The sequence below is a fragment of the Amborella trichopoda genome, chromosome 2 (genome assembly GCF_054954075.1).
Source record: "Amborella trichopoda isolate Santa Cruz 75 chromosome 2, AtrichopodaSantaCruz75HAP2 v2.0, whole genome shotgun sequence".
Taxonomy (NCBI): domain Eukaryota; kingdom Viridiplantae; phylum Streptophyta; class Magnoliopsida; order Amborellales; family Amborellaceae; genus Amborella; species Amborella trichopoda.
The window spans coordinates 64,570,699-64,585,716 of NC_142337.1; the positions used below are offsets into that span (position 1 = coordinate 64,570,699).

At 36.6% G+C, this 15,018-nt stretch overlaps 1 protein-coding gene across 1 annotated transcript; it reads right to left on the reverse strand.

The window, feature by feature from the left end:
* Window positions 1–712: 712 nt before the first annotated feature.
* LOC18430336 (ran-binding protein 1 homolog b) lies at window positions 713–13,559 on the reverse strand. The gene is made up of 4 exons (XM_006840494.4): window positions 13,284–13,559; window positions 10,797–10,948; window positions 4,664–4,789; window positions 713–1,268 (listed from the first exon to the last, which is right to left on the reverse strand). The coding sequence occupies exons 1-4, from the start codon at window positions 13,454–13,456 to the stop codon at window positions 1,036–1,038; spliced, it is 684 nt and encodes a 227-aa protein (XP_006840557.1). The 5' UTR covers window positions 13,457–13,559; the 3' UTR covers window positions 713–1,035.
* Window positions 13,560–15,018: the final 1,459 nt, after the last annotated feature.

A 15,018-nucleotide genomic window follows, 5' to 3' on the forward strand; every position in this document is an offset into this window, starting at 1 on the left:
CATCGACCAATGGGAAAATTAAAATATAATACCAAACTTAACTGAAATGGGAAACATTTATCTTTTTTTACAGTAGTCACAAATAATCTTTGACCATTGGATGTGAAATTGAGGTGGCTGCATTTATATCATTGACCAAACTCAAAGCTCAAAATAAATTTTTTCGAACTTCGACACACCCAAACAATCAGAATTCACATCGGATAGTTGAATAATGGTGACCTTCTTGTACCAAAGGTAAATAGTCTTACAATATACAACACCAACTGAAATTGGTCATATTAGCCACAACCCCCAAAGTTTGTAAACCCTCTCTCTCACTAAGTAGGGACAACTCCTAGAGAGGTTTTTTGAGGCAGCCATGAGACAATCAACTGCACACATCGAAGAAAAGCAATTCTACTAAAAAACTGGAGGCATATTTTCATGAACCATGGTGCTTTCACTGCTTTCCACGATAGCTTTTGAGTGTGTGTAGAGAGAGAGAGAGAAAGAGAGAGAGAGAGAGAGAGTGAGAGGTTCTCCTCTTCAGCTGCAGTATACAAGGGGAAATAGAAATAATTCGTGTTAAGCGAGAAGTTATCTCAATCAGCTGCGGCATACAGCCATGCGCCTCTTCATCAGCTGCATCACCCAAGGGAAAAACGGCGTGTGTGGGCGGGGAAGGGGAGGGGGAAGAGAGGGGGGCAGGGGGCAGGGGGCGAGGGAACGGTTTCTGTTGAAGTAAATATAACAAAGAGCAAAATTTGAACAAAGTTTTACATTAACCATATGAGACTCTCAACCAAGCCGAGGACGAATATCCCATGACTTTAAACAAGATGCACACATTACCCAAACCTCACTCCACCTCATACCAACATGAAACTCAAACCGACTTCAATATTATAAATTGACAGACCCAAACTATGCGGCCTCAACATGAAAAAAAGAATACTTTTCACCAAATCACCACACAATGCGGGAAAAACTCTCAGATGCAATAGCCAACATGGATCTAAAAACCATTTAATGAAAAAGAGGTTTTGGCTCCCTTCACGCACCATCAGTAGGTTTCTCTTCTTTCTTCTCAGTTTCCAATTTAGTGGGTTCAGTCTTCTCTCCTTTTTCCTCCGACTTCTCAGCATCTTTTGCCTCCTCTTTTTTGTTTCCAACACTAAGACTCTCCAGCTGTTCAGCTGCTGATGTCACCTCCTCAGTGGCTTCTTCGCCTTTCTTGGATTGAGACTCAGCGATCTCTTCAACCATCTCCATGAATTTCTTGCAATCTACGAATAGTAGGAAAACAGATGAAGTCTAAGAAACACGAGCCCACAAAACTTATGGATTGAAGTGTGTTAACAATCCCAAATATAAATGTGAGTATAAGTGTATGTACATTGATTTTGACAGTTCGCACCTCTTTCTAAATATAACCTACAGCACCAATGAAGTGTTAACCATATAATAAAACTCACATATACAGTGATTGTATACTATGAGACTACTTATCCTTGGTACAAGAAGGTGAAGGTCATAATTATTTCTAGCTGTTAGATGTCATATTGAATAGCTTGAAATGTGTTACAAAGTTCGAGAATTTTTTTTTTTGAACTTTGAATCTAATCATTGAACTTACACAACCACCTGATTTGAAATCTGATGGACAGAAGTGATTGTGACCTCATTGTATCAAAAGTAAATGGTCTCTATATATTTGTGTTTCATTATATTACAATGACACTTCTTTGTTCTTTTTGCATCTTCTACTTTTATTATTGTATGCTGATATTCAGTGATTCAGGGGAAGAATAATAGAATTACGATAAAGAATATAAAACAAGGTAGGAATAAGAAATGACAAGGGTGCATATGTTGGCCCCAAAGTTCACTCCTAACTAATGTTTTGAGTGACAATATCTATATAAAATCCTTGAGGGCCATGCAAGGGACTCGGTGCCTCTGAAGATTATTGCACTTTCAGATCCTTCAAATGCAGAGAGCATTAGAAAATTTCCTAATGGTACAGCAAGGGCCAAAAGGATCAAATCATAACAGACACTAGCATGATCCAGTATACTCTAAATGAAGCAAATAGGAAGAAGCAGTGGATTGCTTTGTGGACTTAAGGATGAAACCGCTGTGACAGGTGGTGCCTTTCCTGCACAACATGAGCATTTGAGATCCCCGCATATGTGGATGATATAATGTACAACACCTCACCAGATTCGACTGACTCATGTGAGTACCTCTGCCTTGGCAGGCTGCAAAGGCCAGAATAGGGGTACCCCAGTGCACGTTGTAGAGTACTTGCCTCCAAGGGCATGACTTGCTAATTTTGTCTTTAGCATAATTTGCCCTGATCCATCTACTAGAATGGCAGATTTGAGAAAGAGACCTCGAGATTTGAAATGTTTTTTACATCGAAAATTTCAGTGAAGGCCTTGCCTGATTTCAAAATCTACGATTTCTTTGAAAGTTTAGGATGATCTCTAATCTGAACTATTTTTGCGTTCTTTATCCAACCATAGATTTGTTTTTTACAATAAAAACAAAGTAAAAAAAAAGAAAAAGAAAAAAGGGTTATGAGAAATTTGAATTTCAGATTTACCATTCATCCATATTTCATGAGCTCAGATCTCCTAATCTGAACTCGAAACCGAAAACAGGTTTGACGTCGTGATTTGGGGCGTCTGAGGACTTGACAAGGATTAGAGGCATCTTTGTTTGACAAGGATTAGATTTCATTTTTATCCATTTAAATTAATATATTTGATTTATTTTTTGCTATTATCATTCAATCTAGTAATACTTATGTTATTGTTGTCTTTTTGTTACATTTTATCAAACAAAGAATGAGATTACCTTTTTTTGTCTTATTTTCTTACACACATACTTTTTTCAACTCTTCATCAAATTATCTGATACATGAAAATAACATCAATTAGTCATTGTTTATTTTTTTGTCGTCGTTTTTTTGTTCATTAGTCATTGTTTTTTTGTTGATTATTTTTTACCATTTCTACTGATTTGTTTTATTTTGTGTTTTTTTGGATCTTCCTCTGTAGGGATTTTTTTTCACCCTTTCCATGGCTCATTCATGACTCCAGCAAGCCCAAGTCGACTCGCAAAAGTCAATTGGCTCAGGCATGTACCAAGTACCATGCCCAAACAAAACATTGGGATGATCTAAACTGAGGATCATATGCAGCAATACTCACCAATTGAAAACAACTTCAGACAAGAGATAACTTGATGAAGAGTGTAATGGAAAGACTAGCTGCAAAATGCCAGGGCCTAGCTGAAAAAGCTGCATGAGTATACGTCCCATACAAATCTTAAGCTTAGATCTGCCCATCCATTACATACCTCACAAAAAACTTCAACACACACACGCATGCGTACATGCACACGCGCCAAAAAAAAAAACACTCCCATATCAATAACCTTGCCATCTCTGAGGTCCTTCCAAAATGCCTCGTCCAACCTACCAAACTGCCTAAAGCTGGAGAAGAAAAACTCCCAAAGGGACACCTAAGAAACTATTTCTCCACTAAATCTCACTAAGAACCACATGCACATAGGCAAGCATGCACACACACACACCAGCAAAACCCTGCCACCCTGTAGGGACTTTACAATTCCACATCATCAACATCCTCATTACACATCACCCAAACTAATGGAATCCATATCTATCTGGCATCACCTCTTTTCAAACACATTCTTCTACCATAAAATCTGCTATAACCACCTGCAATATGGGTACAGTCCCTAAAGCCAAAATCGGTACATTCTCCTTAGCCCAATACGCAAGCCAAACCTCACACTTTGTAGTCCTATTTATGCTAAAATGTCATACTGTTATGTTGGCATGTAAGTGGCATATAACACTTACAATTGATCAAGTAGGAACATGTGCGGCTGAAAGAATGAGGTAGTGGGCTCGGATGGGTATGACTAGTTACAACGAGCCACTTTGAGAACAGGTGAGAAGGAGACATTCTGAATGAAAATTAAATCCCAAGGAGGGTGAAAGGGAGGCACATTATTTACATTTGAATAGAGAAAGGTGCATGCAGTTAGACATCAAAATTTTCATTTTAGCTCTTGGGCACTCATCAGGAACCAGTTCATAGCAGTGAGGAGGATTTGGTGATTCAGTACAGTCATTGATTAATACTGCCAAGGAAGATCTGATTTATATTACTTAAAAGAAGAAACTATCCTTTACTAACAAGCCCTAACATTGTGTATAATCATTTTCAGCATTTTGCAATGAATAAACAACAAACTAGAATAGTAGGAGACATGTCATATGTTTTATTATAATCACAAGCCATATGATGTCATATATGTTTATGGACATACACTATAGTAAAATTTGGAACCAATCTGGTAAATGTCAAGATTTTCAGCATTTTGCAATGAATAAACAACAAACTAGAATAGTAGGAGACATGTTATATTTTTTATTATAATCACAAGCCATATGATGTCATATATTTTTATCGACAGACACTATAGTAAAATTTGGAACCAATCTGGTAAATGTCAAGACAACCAAAACTCCACCAGCAAGCCAGTAAGAAACAATATGCCCATACACTTTTTATTGTTAAAAGCAACACAACGAATGTTCAAAGAAGAAACCAATGAATCAGAGACATTAAGCTCTACTCACTTTCAACAGATCCAAATCGGATGCAAAACAGCTCCTCCTTCAATTCTCCATCAGAAAAATCAGTAGCATGCCAAACACAGGATTTGTCATTTCCTGCATGCTCTTGCACAGATGTCGATGGAAGAACTACATACAGAAAACCACAGAACAGGTATTAGCCCATGGAAAATAAGATACAAATATAGTTGCAAAATGAGTGCTTTGTAGAATCCCAAAATGGAAGTAATAATGAAAATTATAAATACAACGGTGTTATTCCTGCATGGATATAAATGGGAGAAACTGCATGAAGAAAATACCTTGTATCAAAATGCACAGCTTAAGAAGAACAAAATACAGCCATAGTTGTAAAATGAGGGAAATTTATATGTCTCAAAGATTAAAGATTGCATAGGTCAAGGAGACCTAACCATAATACAACCGTACACAATGTTCAAATTTCCAAAACACGGAGGCCGCCGCCTAGGCCGTTGGCAGGCACCCAGAAACAACTTGGGGTTTTCTTTTTTTGGGGGGTTGGGGGGCATCTGTGTGTGTGTGAGAAAGAGGTCTTACACTGCCCACATGGACATGTTCTTTTTCTTCTTTTTATATGTAGAGAGAGAATATGAGTGTTTGGGTTTTTTCTTTTTCTTTTTTTTTTTTTTTGGGGGGAGGGGGGGGGGGAGGAGGGGTTGCTCACATCAAACACTTGGAGGTCTAGAGTGAGAGCCTATGGGTCCATGTGTATGTGAGTGTGTGAGAGAGAGGCCTCGCATCAAACAATTGGAGGGCATCTTCTTTATTCTCTACTTCTTATACAAAGAGAGAGAGAGAGAGAGGGCGCACATCAGCCTGTGAGCAAGAGAGAAGGGCCTTCAGGCCTTGGCCATTTTAATAGGCCTTATGCTTTTTTGGGTGGCACTAGGTGCATAGGGGTTTGGGGGACTATATTTCTCCCCCAAATCCCTTTCCCCTTTTGGGAAGGGTGGCGGGGGCCAGGGCACCTGCCTAGGCCCCATCTAGGCGTTTTGACCGAATTGTCGAACAATGGTTGTTTTCGAGGGAAATTTTATAGAACCCTAAGATATGAAGTAATCATGAACATAATTGGGTCTAATGAAATTCTTAATGCAATGGTGGCAGATTCATTAGGTATGCACCTTTTAAACTTTAGCCAACAAAAAAAGAAGATGCATAAACAATCAGATTCAATACATCGAAGTTGACTTATTGTTAACTGGAAAAAAGGATACCAATAGAAAGGCTAACAGAAACTTCACACACAAACACACAAAAAAAAAAAGGATTTAGTCCTTCCAAGGGTGAACTGCTACAGTGCATATCCTACCTCAAAGGCCCCTTAGCAAGGAGCACACCATGGACGCTCAATTCAGGCGATAACAGAGGATCTAAACAAAACCTTCCCAATATTGAACATATACTATATCTTGGACTGTCAGATCTAGGTCTTAGAGAAATCATATTCATGTTCCATAAAAAAAAAAATGTTCATTTAGTGATTATAAGGCAATTTTTTTGATATTCCATATCTATGGGAGAAGAATAGATGAAAGCGGGACTAGAAGTGTAAAATTTAAAATATACGAGACTGTTTTTTAATTTCAAAATAAAACAGGAATTTTTGAAAATTTCACTAAATTTAAATTATAGTTGAAAATTTTCCACTTAGTTTTACTAATTAAATTTCAAAATTGACATTTCTATAATTATACATCATCATCATCATCATCTGAACCTTATCCAAACTATCTGGATTCAGCAACACAAATCCCGAAAGCCATTATACTCTATCAAGAGCCACACCCTCAGTCATACCATAAGTTACTATATCTCGTTTCACTACTTCCATCCATGTCCTTTTGGGCCTTCACCCCTCCTGATTGATATTGTATTAGGTCTACTTTACACCTGGCCAATCTACCTAAGTCCATTTTCCCTCGTTTTATCACCTATTGGAGCCACCCTTAAATTTTCCACTTACTTTTACTGATTCAATTTCAAAATTGACATTTCAATAATTGTGCATTATCATCATCATCTGAACCTTATCCCGACCATTTGGATTCAGCAACACAAATCCCGAAAGCCATTCTACTCTATCAAGGACCACACCGTCAGTCATACCATAAATCACTATATCTCTTTTCACTACTTCCATCCATGTCCTTTTGGGCCTTCACCCCTCTAATCAGTATTGTATTAGGTCTACTCTACACCTAATCAACCTACCTAAGTCTAATTTCCCTCGTTTTATCTACTAGAGCCACCCTTAAAGTCCCTCGTATGTATTCATTCCGAATTCTATCCTTTCATGTCTTACCGCTCATTCATCTCAACATCCTCATCTCAGCTACACATCCTACGTATATATGTTGTTTCTTCACCGCCCATCATTCCATCCTATAACTTCCCCTTCAGTCTCATTGGTATGCAGCGATCACATGAAAACTTTGGATGCTCATCTCCACTTTGCTCACCCAGTATCAATTCTATGCACGAGATCTTCCTCAATCTCTCCATTCTCCTGGATTTTCAACACAAGATATCGAAAATAATCTCTTTTGGGTATTTCTTAGCCATAATATTAACTACGTCCTCGTTTTTGCTACTATTATTAGTAAACTTGCATTCCACATATTTTGACTTAGTCTGGTTAATTTTTAAAAACCTTTTAGACTCTAGAGCATCACTCTAAAATTCTAACTTTGGATTAACACCACCTTTAGTCTCATCAGTCAATGTCATCCACGAATAGCATGCACCATGGTACATCATCCTGTAGATGCCTAGTTAACTCACCCATGATCAAAACAAAAAGATATGGGCTCAACGCTAACCCTTGAGGTAGGCCCATTATCACTAAAAAATTCACTTCTCTCCACTAGTTGTTCTCACACTAGGTAGTGCTCCCTCGTACATCTCTCACCACATCAGTATAATATTTTTCAACACCCACCAAATTAACTATTTACATACCCTATCATATGCTTTCTCTAAATTAATTAGATGATTCGATCCAATGAAATGTAGTTTTTTGCAGGTTTCTGTTACTCTAAAAGGGGTTTTGGTGGGTTTAAGGTTCAAATGAACCTTTTCTATCTTTCAAAAAAATGAAAAAAAAAAAAAAAAAAAGTTTTCCACCTCTGGGCGGGCCGCGGGGCATAGGCCATGGGCGGCCGCCTAGGGACCACCACCCAATTTGGCCGCCTAGGCCTGGGCGATGCGCCCAAGCCTTCTAGACCGCCTAGGTGCTGGGCGGTCCACTTTTTAAATCATTGAGTAAGATTAGGCGACTCCTCATGGAGTATTCCCTTAGCCTCTACTCTACATTCATTAAACACTCGTTACTCTTGCTTGTGACAGAAAACTTCTTCGACAAGGGCTTTTCTTTACCACAATGAGGGGAAGAATAGATATTTTTATAAGAAGGCATGTCATTCTATTAGTATATTAAAATCAATTAATGCAATAGCATCATACCCCATGTAGATGACGTCACATCCCATGTGGGTGATATCATTACGTACTAGAGTATACAAAATGCTTCTGTTTCTGCCAAAAATTTACTTATCCGTAATTACTAACTTAAAATGCCCTTAGTAGAAAGTGACAACTCAAAGGAGTGTTTCCTAAGCCTATATACTCCACTGGCGAGTGCATGGACTTTATTGAGCTACTCTTGCTCATACAGCATATCCCCTTAATCGAAACTTGCATGTTAGTAATTAATCTCAATATTAGGTAAAAACTTGTCGCTGAAACAAAAGCATTCACAAACTATGGTGGAGAATTACATCACCAACATGGGATGTGACAATACCCACATGGATGTGCAATGTCACCACATGGAGCATTAATTGCTTTCTAATTACTAATAAAATGTTGAGGTCTTCTTATAAACATCCAGTCTACCCCTAATGAATGACAAAATGACCTCACTTAAAAAGGTTTTGCATTACAAAGCAAGGACAACATGTGTTCGATGAATGTGAAGTAAATTAAACGAATAATCCATGAGTAGCAGCAGACTAACAAAACCCATATATATCATGCTTGTTTACCATTAGACAAGAAGGTTAAAATCATCCTTAGGCCTTAGATGTTGGGGTTGTGCTATTGACCACTCAAGACGTTTATGACGCCCTTAGCCACCTAATTTCACATTTTCCAGTAGGATTGATTGTGACCTTCTTGCACCAATAAATGCCATCCAAATATCCAAACCGAGCTATCGAAGGGACTCATGTTATTGTTGTAATAAAGATGCATATCCCAGTTTTGAATGGTTGTGGAGATTGCATATGCGGGAACAATGGACTCTATGGATGAAAAAGGCCTTAGAGCGACATTGGCCTTGGCTTGCAAAATAGGCGTGCCTAAATGGGTCAGTAGAGAGCTCAATGGCATATAGCCAATGACCTGAGGGCTAAGGCCAAAGCCTTGACAAACCATCCTTACCGCTATAACTATAAAATATATAGATATGATATAAGCTGGATGGATTTTTCAAGGCTTAAATTTTGCACATATACCTTTGATTTGAAAGATTAACAAATAAAAAAATGCTTATGAGTTCTCTATGGCCCAAATCCACCATCCACCAAATGGATTGCGTTCACCAAAAATGGATGACTCATTCCCTCTTTTACAAACTTTTTCCATCTTATCGTTTCAATAACCTAGATGAGATCTAGGTCTTCAAAGGGCTTTGATAAGATTTGCCTCTGACAAGCGCTGCTAGATGAGCATCCTGATAGTAGTATACATTTTCACAGCCGAAATACCCGCTTCCCTCTCCAAACAAGAGAAAAACCCTTATGTCAAAATTTCTTTGGCTAAGTTTATACGATGCATTTGCACGCACACACACCGCATTTTCAAACTTTATAAACACACACGGCACGCGCATGCGAAAAAATGTCACGTATGCCCACGAGCCTATGGAATAATTTTAAGTCCAACAGCAAATTAAAGGATCAACAAATGAATAACCTCTATTGCATGTTGTAATATATTTTTTTTCCCTCAGAAAATGTAAGATACCAGTGGACACCACATTTTGCACACATGTACGCCTCATCTAAGAACTTCAAATAAAAATTAGAGAATGGATACTCAAAAAAATGTTGGGCAAGTTGCGTCCACTATACTGGCTGTCTAGACGACTCACTCTACTTTAGGCTAGACCATTTCAGCACAGTATACAATCTTTAGCTTATGAAATCGTTGTTATAGATACAGGCATGATTTCCATGCAACAGTCTCATAATCATATAATGAAACCATACCCAAAAAAAAAAAAAACTTGATATGAGTATTTGTATAAACCCAAATTCATCACACAAACTCTTCATCTAAAAGATCAATCTCAAGAAGAAAAAAATCAAATTTGCACATCAAAAAAGATTTAAATGAGTTCCATTCCAACAATGAGTGCATGCCAAACATTTGGCACACACTTAAATCTAGGACATTAAGAGCTCAAAGTCGCTTTTTTTTCTTTTACAAAATTGCTCATCGTAAGTCATTAACAATTTTTAAGTGAAAGAAAGTCCAATAGCCTAGATCTAATCATACAATCAAAAGGCCAGTTCACGTTCATTGTGTTCAACACGAACCACTTTTTAGGGTGCATTTTCAAAATTTCATTTTCCCGGATTGCATTACAATAGCGTACGTCTAAAATTTGGAATCAAATAATGAACATAATAGAACAATATAGGCCAGATGGTTTAGATTGAAGGAAAAGAGGCGATCTAGATTAGACGAGAATGGTGGACACATATTCCCCCACAATGTTTATGTGTATCCATTTTTTATTCTTATTTGGAGGGCCTAAATGAGCCAAACATGCATGCAAAATTTAAGGTCCATTGAAGCCCTACATTTTCCCCAAAAAAAATATCACAAGCAGCAAATCTGGCTGTTCATCACTCTCTCCTTCAATCTAGGCCGCCTAACTACACAATACTAAAGGCAAAGGCCAATCATATTATATATACTCATTACATTTACATATAGCGTGTGTTTCATTTCTTCGACCATTATTAGAACGCGATATCATTCCCCATATTTAAAGATGCATTCAATAAAAAGAGGAGGAAACTCAACTCGCAAGACTACCACTCACCAAGATGATTTGCACAAATCTTCAATGTCTTAGCTTGCCTCATGATAAGCCGGACCTTTCTGGTATCAGTATGCTTCAAAAGCTTCACTGTTCCCACTCCTCGTTCCTTCCATTGATTCCCGTCTTTATCAAATCGATACAATTTTGCCTTCCTACAAATGCAAAATAGATGAAAGACAATTAATGAAACAGAGAAAGTAAACCAAGTATCTCTCACATAAAAATAGAACAAAACAAAACAAGTACAAACAAGAATTAATACTATTAAATAAATTGAATAATGTATAACATTTGTGAAGATGAAGACAAACCAACACATGCCAATCAGGTAAATAACAAGCATGGTAGTAAAAAGAAATACAAAACACCAAAAAAAAAAGAAAAACCTAGAAGCACTCTCTCTAAGGCAGAAAACAGAATAAAAAATAGAAATTGGCACTGCATGAGGTACAAGGAACACCCTGAAACCCTTTTTTCTGTGTGCATTTTTTTCTTTTTTTTCCTTCTTTTTTTATTTCAGGGGGGGGGAGGCATGCAGGAAGACATGGAAATGGGAAGATTAAATTGAATAAAGCAATGAAAGCAAACCTCTCTCACTTCAAACCAGTTGTCTCACCTCTCAACTCAAGGAATAGTGGATTGACGCAGATGATGGCATAGAAGACTTTTTTTTTAGTGGAATGATGGCATAGAATAGAATACTATACTCAATTACTCATAAATCTCTAATCAGATGGACTGATATCAGAATTCATTGTTGCTAAAATTGAAGAAAATGTCACAAAATAGTGCAGGAAGATAGAGCATGGCCGAAACAAACTATTGGATTTCAACAAATAAAATAATTGAATTCTCAAAAGTACATAAAACAGAATGAAAACTTTGTACTGAGAGTAATGATCGCCAACCACTCAATCTATCAAATTTAGTTTTGTAGCTCATAAAAAACACAGCTGTAAATTTCAAGTCAGCTACACCCACGTTTTGGTCAGCTAGGAATCATATTCAAATTTCAAGTCATTTCATAAGTATTTGAATGATAAAAACTGCATATCAACTGAGATGCAGGAAGATGACATTCAAAACAAAAAGAAAAGAGTGAGCAAGAGAACTGCCACATTGCTGGTCAGGCTACACAGTTACCAAAAGACGGGCTCTTACATGCCATTTAAAACCATCTATAACAAAAATATCAAGTAAAAAATAAAAATTGAGAAAAACCCAGGTATATTGACATACAATTCCTAAGAATGCATTGAAAATCAAATCTTAGTCCACAAGAATCACTTCATCCAGACCCCAAGGCAACAAAACAATGGCCAATACACAATCCCCTGAGATAAATAAGGAACCATATAAAATTAATCAGAGGAAAATTAAAGATAAGAAGGATAGAACACTAAGGAATGGAAAGTAAGACACATTAAGAAACTGCTCTTTCCACAAGAAAAACCATGCCCAGATCATTAAATACTAATTCAAATGAACACTGATCTACTACTGCTATTACTTCAAAAGAAAATAAATATTAACCAAACTATCCATTCTTTATTAGATGCTAGATAAAACAAAGACAAAAGAAATAAGAAAATCAAAATCTCGACCAGATGGAACCATCAGGGTCCCAATAAGAAAAAATTAAGCAAGACTAATCAGTGTATAATTGCTTTACCAGAATTAAAGATAGAGAGTAATGCTTATCGTAAGACAACAAAAAGAGCAAAGAGATGCAAAGCTCAAAATAAATCCATAGCAGACTTAAAAAAGATAAGAGAATAGCATTCTCATCAAAACTAATCAAACAGATAAAAGAGAAGGAAATAAATTTCTGTTATCAAGAAAGAAGATTTTTATATCGGATTCATTACACTACAGATAGTGCCAAGGAAAAGACTATCAGATCCAGCCACATAATACGAGAGACAATGCATACAAACACCCTAATTTCAAACAGAAAGGAAAAATAAATTAAAATAATAAAGCCAGTATTAACACGCCATAAAAAATGCACAGAAAACCCATATACAAACCTAAATCATGATATAACGTACAGTAATACACCATAACAACAACTCAGGGCCAGTTCCAAGGGAAGAATATGCCTAAAATTATTGAAAATTAAAATAAAAAAATCTGAACGTAACAAAAACAAAGAAAATTCGAGGATTAAAAGAACAAAATAAGCTAAAAAGGCTAATAAATGAAAACTTTGAAATACATGCAAGAAACATATTGAAAATCAACAAGTAAATAAATACAGTCCCAATCTACTGTAAAAATGACTCCAATAGAACCAGATCAACGCAGACCCCTGATCACCCACCAACAACATCAAAACAATAAAACCAATAAGAAATATATGATAATCACAATCAGATGGGATTAAAAGGACCATCTCCATGCCAGAAAGAGCTGAGAGACTGATAATCCATCAAACACACCAGTAAACCCTAATTTCCAAAAGCCCTAATTTTATCGTATACTTACAGTTCAAGTAAAACCTCTTCGTGTTCCTCTCCAGTTGAGACTGCAACCTCTTCGAGCTTAACAATAGGAGCGACCTGAGCTCCTGTGTCTTCCTCTTCGGCCCCAGCATTAGCTCCCTCATCCTCGTGCTCTCTGGCTTCAACATCCTCTGGATTGGTAGAGCCACCACCCATTGTCTAGAAAAATGAAGAAGAAACCCTAACCCTAATTTGCAAAAGCCAATATAGCGGGTGAGAGAATCACACTGAGGAGTCGCTATAAATGAAGCGTAGAAATATGGAAAAAGAAAGAGTGGACGAGTTTTATATCTAGCGAAAGACAAACCCAGAGTCTGAATAATTCGTCCAAATGGTCGAAACTATCCTTGCCTTTTCGCTGAATCTCTCATTTGAAATTTCATGAACTATCGGGGCTTTCTGGTCATTTTCTAACCACGGTACCATATGTTTGGCGATTAGAGAATCACAAGAAATACCACACTATTTGTAGAAATGACAAAAGAGTCCAAGTTGTTGTTGCGTGAACTCTGCATTGTTAATATGCCAAGACTGTTGAGGGTTTTTTTGACATTATTGAAAGAAGAGAGTAATATTTGTCATTCCTCGCTTAAGAAAATTTACATCTAGGGCGCTTCTTTGCCATGGCTATGTAAGAAAGGAAAGTTTCATAAAGGTGCCAACCTTATACTATAAAGTTTACATAAAGGTGTCAACCTTATACTAAGGTGTGCACTTAAAAAAAACCAACTAGAGGGAGTTGTATTTATGTCGGAAAACCTTCCAAGCGCCGTCTCAATCTCGAGATTCATAGACATGAAAAAAAGATAATTTATAATGTTATAAAAATATAAATAGTTCATCTTCTAACATATTAACTGAATTTTTAATATTTTAAAATATTTATAGATCCATTAAATCGTCACCATTTCTAAAATTTTAAATTTGATAATTGCAGGAAACAATAGATTTTCATATTAGGCTTTATGGTACCAAAACTGTATTTTTAGTTTTGAGGTACACCTTACTTCAATAGTGACACTTTTTATGAACCTCACCCATGTCAACAAAAAAAAAACCCAAAAAACATGTGTTTTTTTTTTGGGACATTGAAATTCATTATTGAATTGTGGTGTCCTACACCACTTGTGTATCACCCATGTCAACAAAAAAAAAACCCAAAAAACATGTGTTTTTTTTTTGGGACATTGAAATTCATTATTGAATTGTGGTGTCCTACACCACTTGTGTATGACTGGGACGGACCGGGTTTTCCGGGGCACAAGATTGGAATTTGGCAGTGAGAAATGGTAAAATATTAGAATTCTCAAAAATATACTTGTGATTATTCTATAGCTTTCCACTCAAGGGAAATGGGAACCATATATTATACATTATTACTAGTGAATGATTTCCATGTTATTGCATGTATATATTTTTTTGACAATTTTTAAAAATAATAATGCTATCCCTGTATCGGATTTTGAGAATCTAAAGTTTAATATTTGTATACACCAAACAAGTGAGGCTTATAAGGAGGCCTAGGAATACTTTGGAATTTGAAAAACTTAAGTATTTTTTGCCATGAAATACACCACACTTTGTTAAACTTTAGATCTTCAAAATCCAAACTATGGGTAGCATTGTCATTAAAAAATAAAAAATAAAAATAAGACATGAACGTAATAATGTAAAAGAATAGGTGATTTTTTAAAGAAAAATTATTTCATGCAGGCTGG

Bases quoted from the DNA above. Each gene is read 5' to 3' on its own strand.
- LOC18430336 (XM_006840494.4), bottom strand. From the start codon at position 13,456: ATGGGTGGTGGCTCTACCAATCCAGAGGATGTTGAAGCCAGAGAGCAC. The intron at 10,949-13,283 runs GTAAGTATACGA...TTGCATTTGTAG, and splicing joins GAAGAGGTTTTACTTGAACT to GAAGGCAAAATTGTATCGAT. The intron at 4,790-10,796 runs GTGAGTGGTAGT...TTCTGTATGTAG, and splicing joins GATTTGTGCAAATCATCTTG to TTCTTCCATCGACATCTGTG.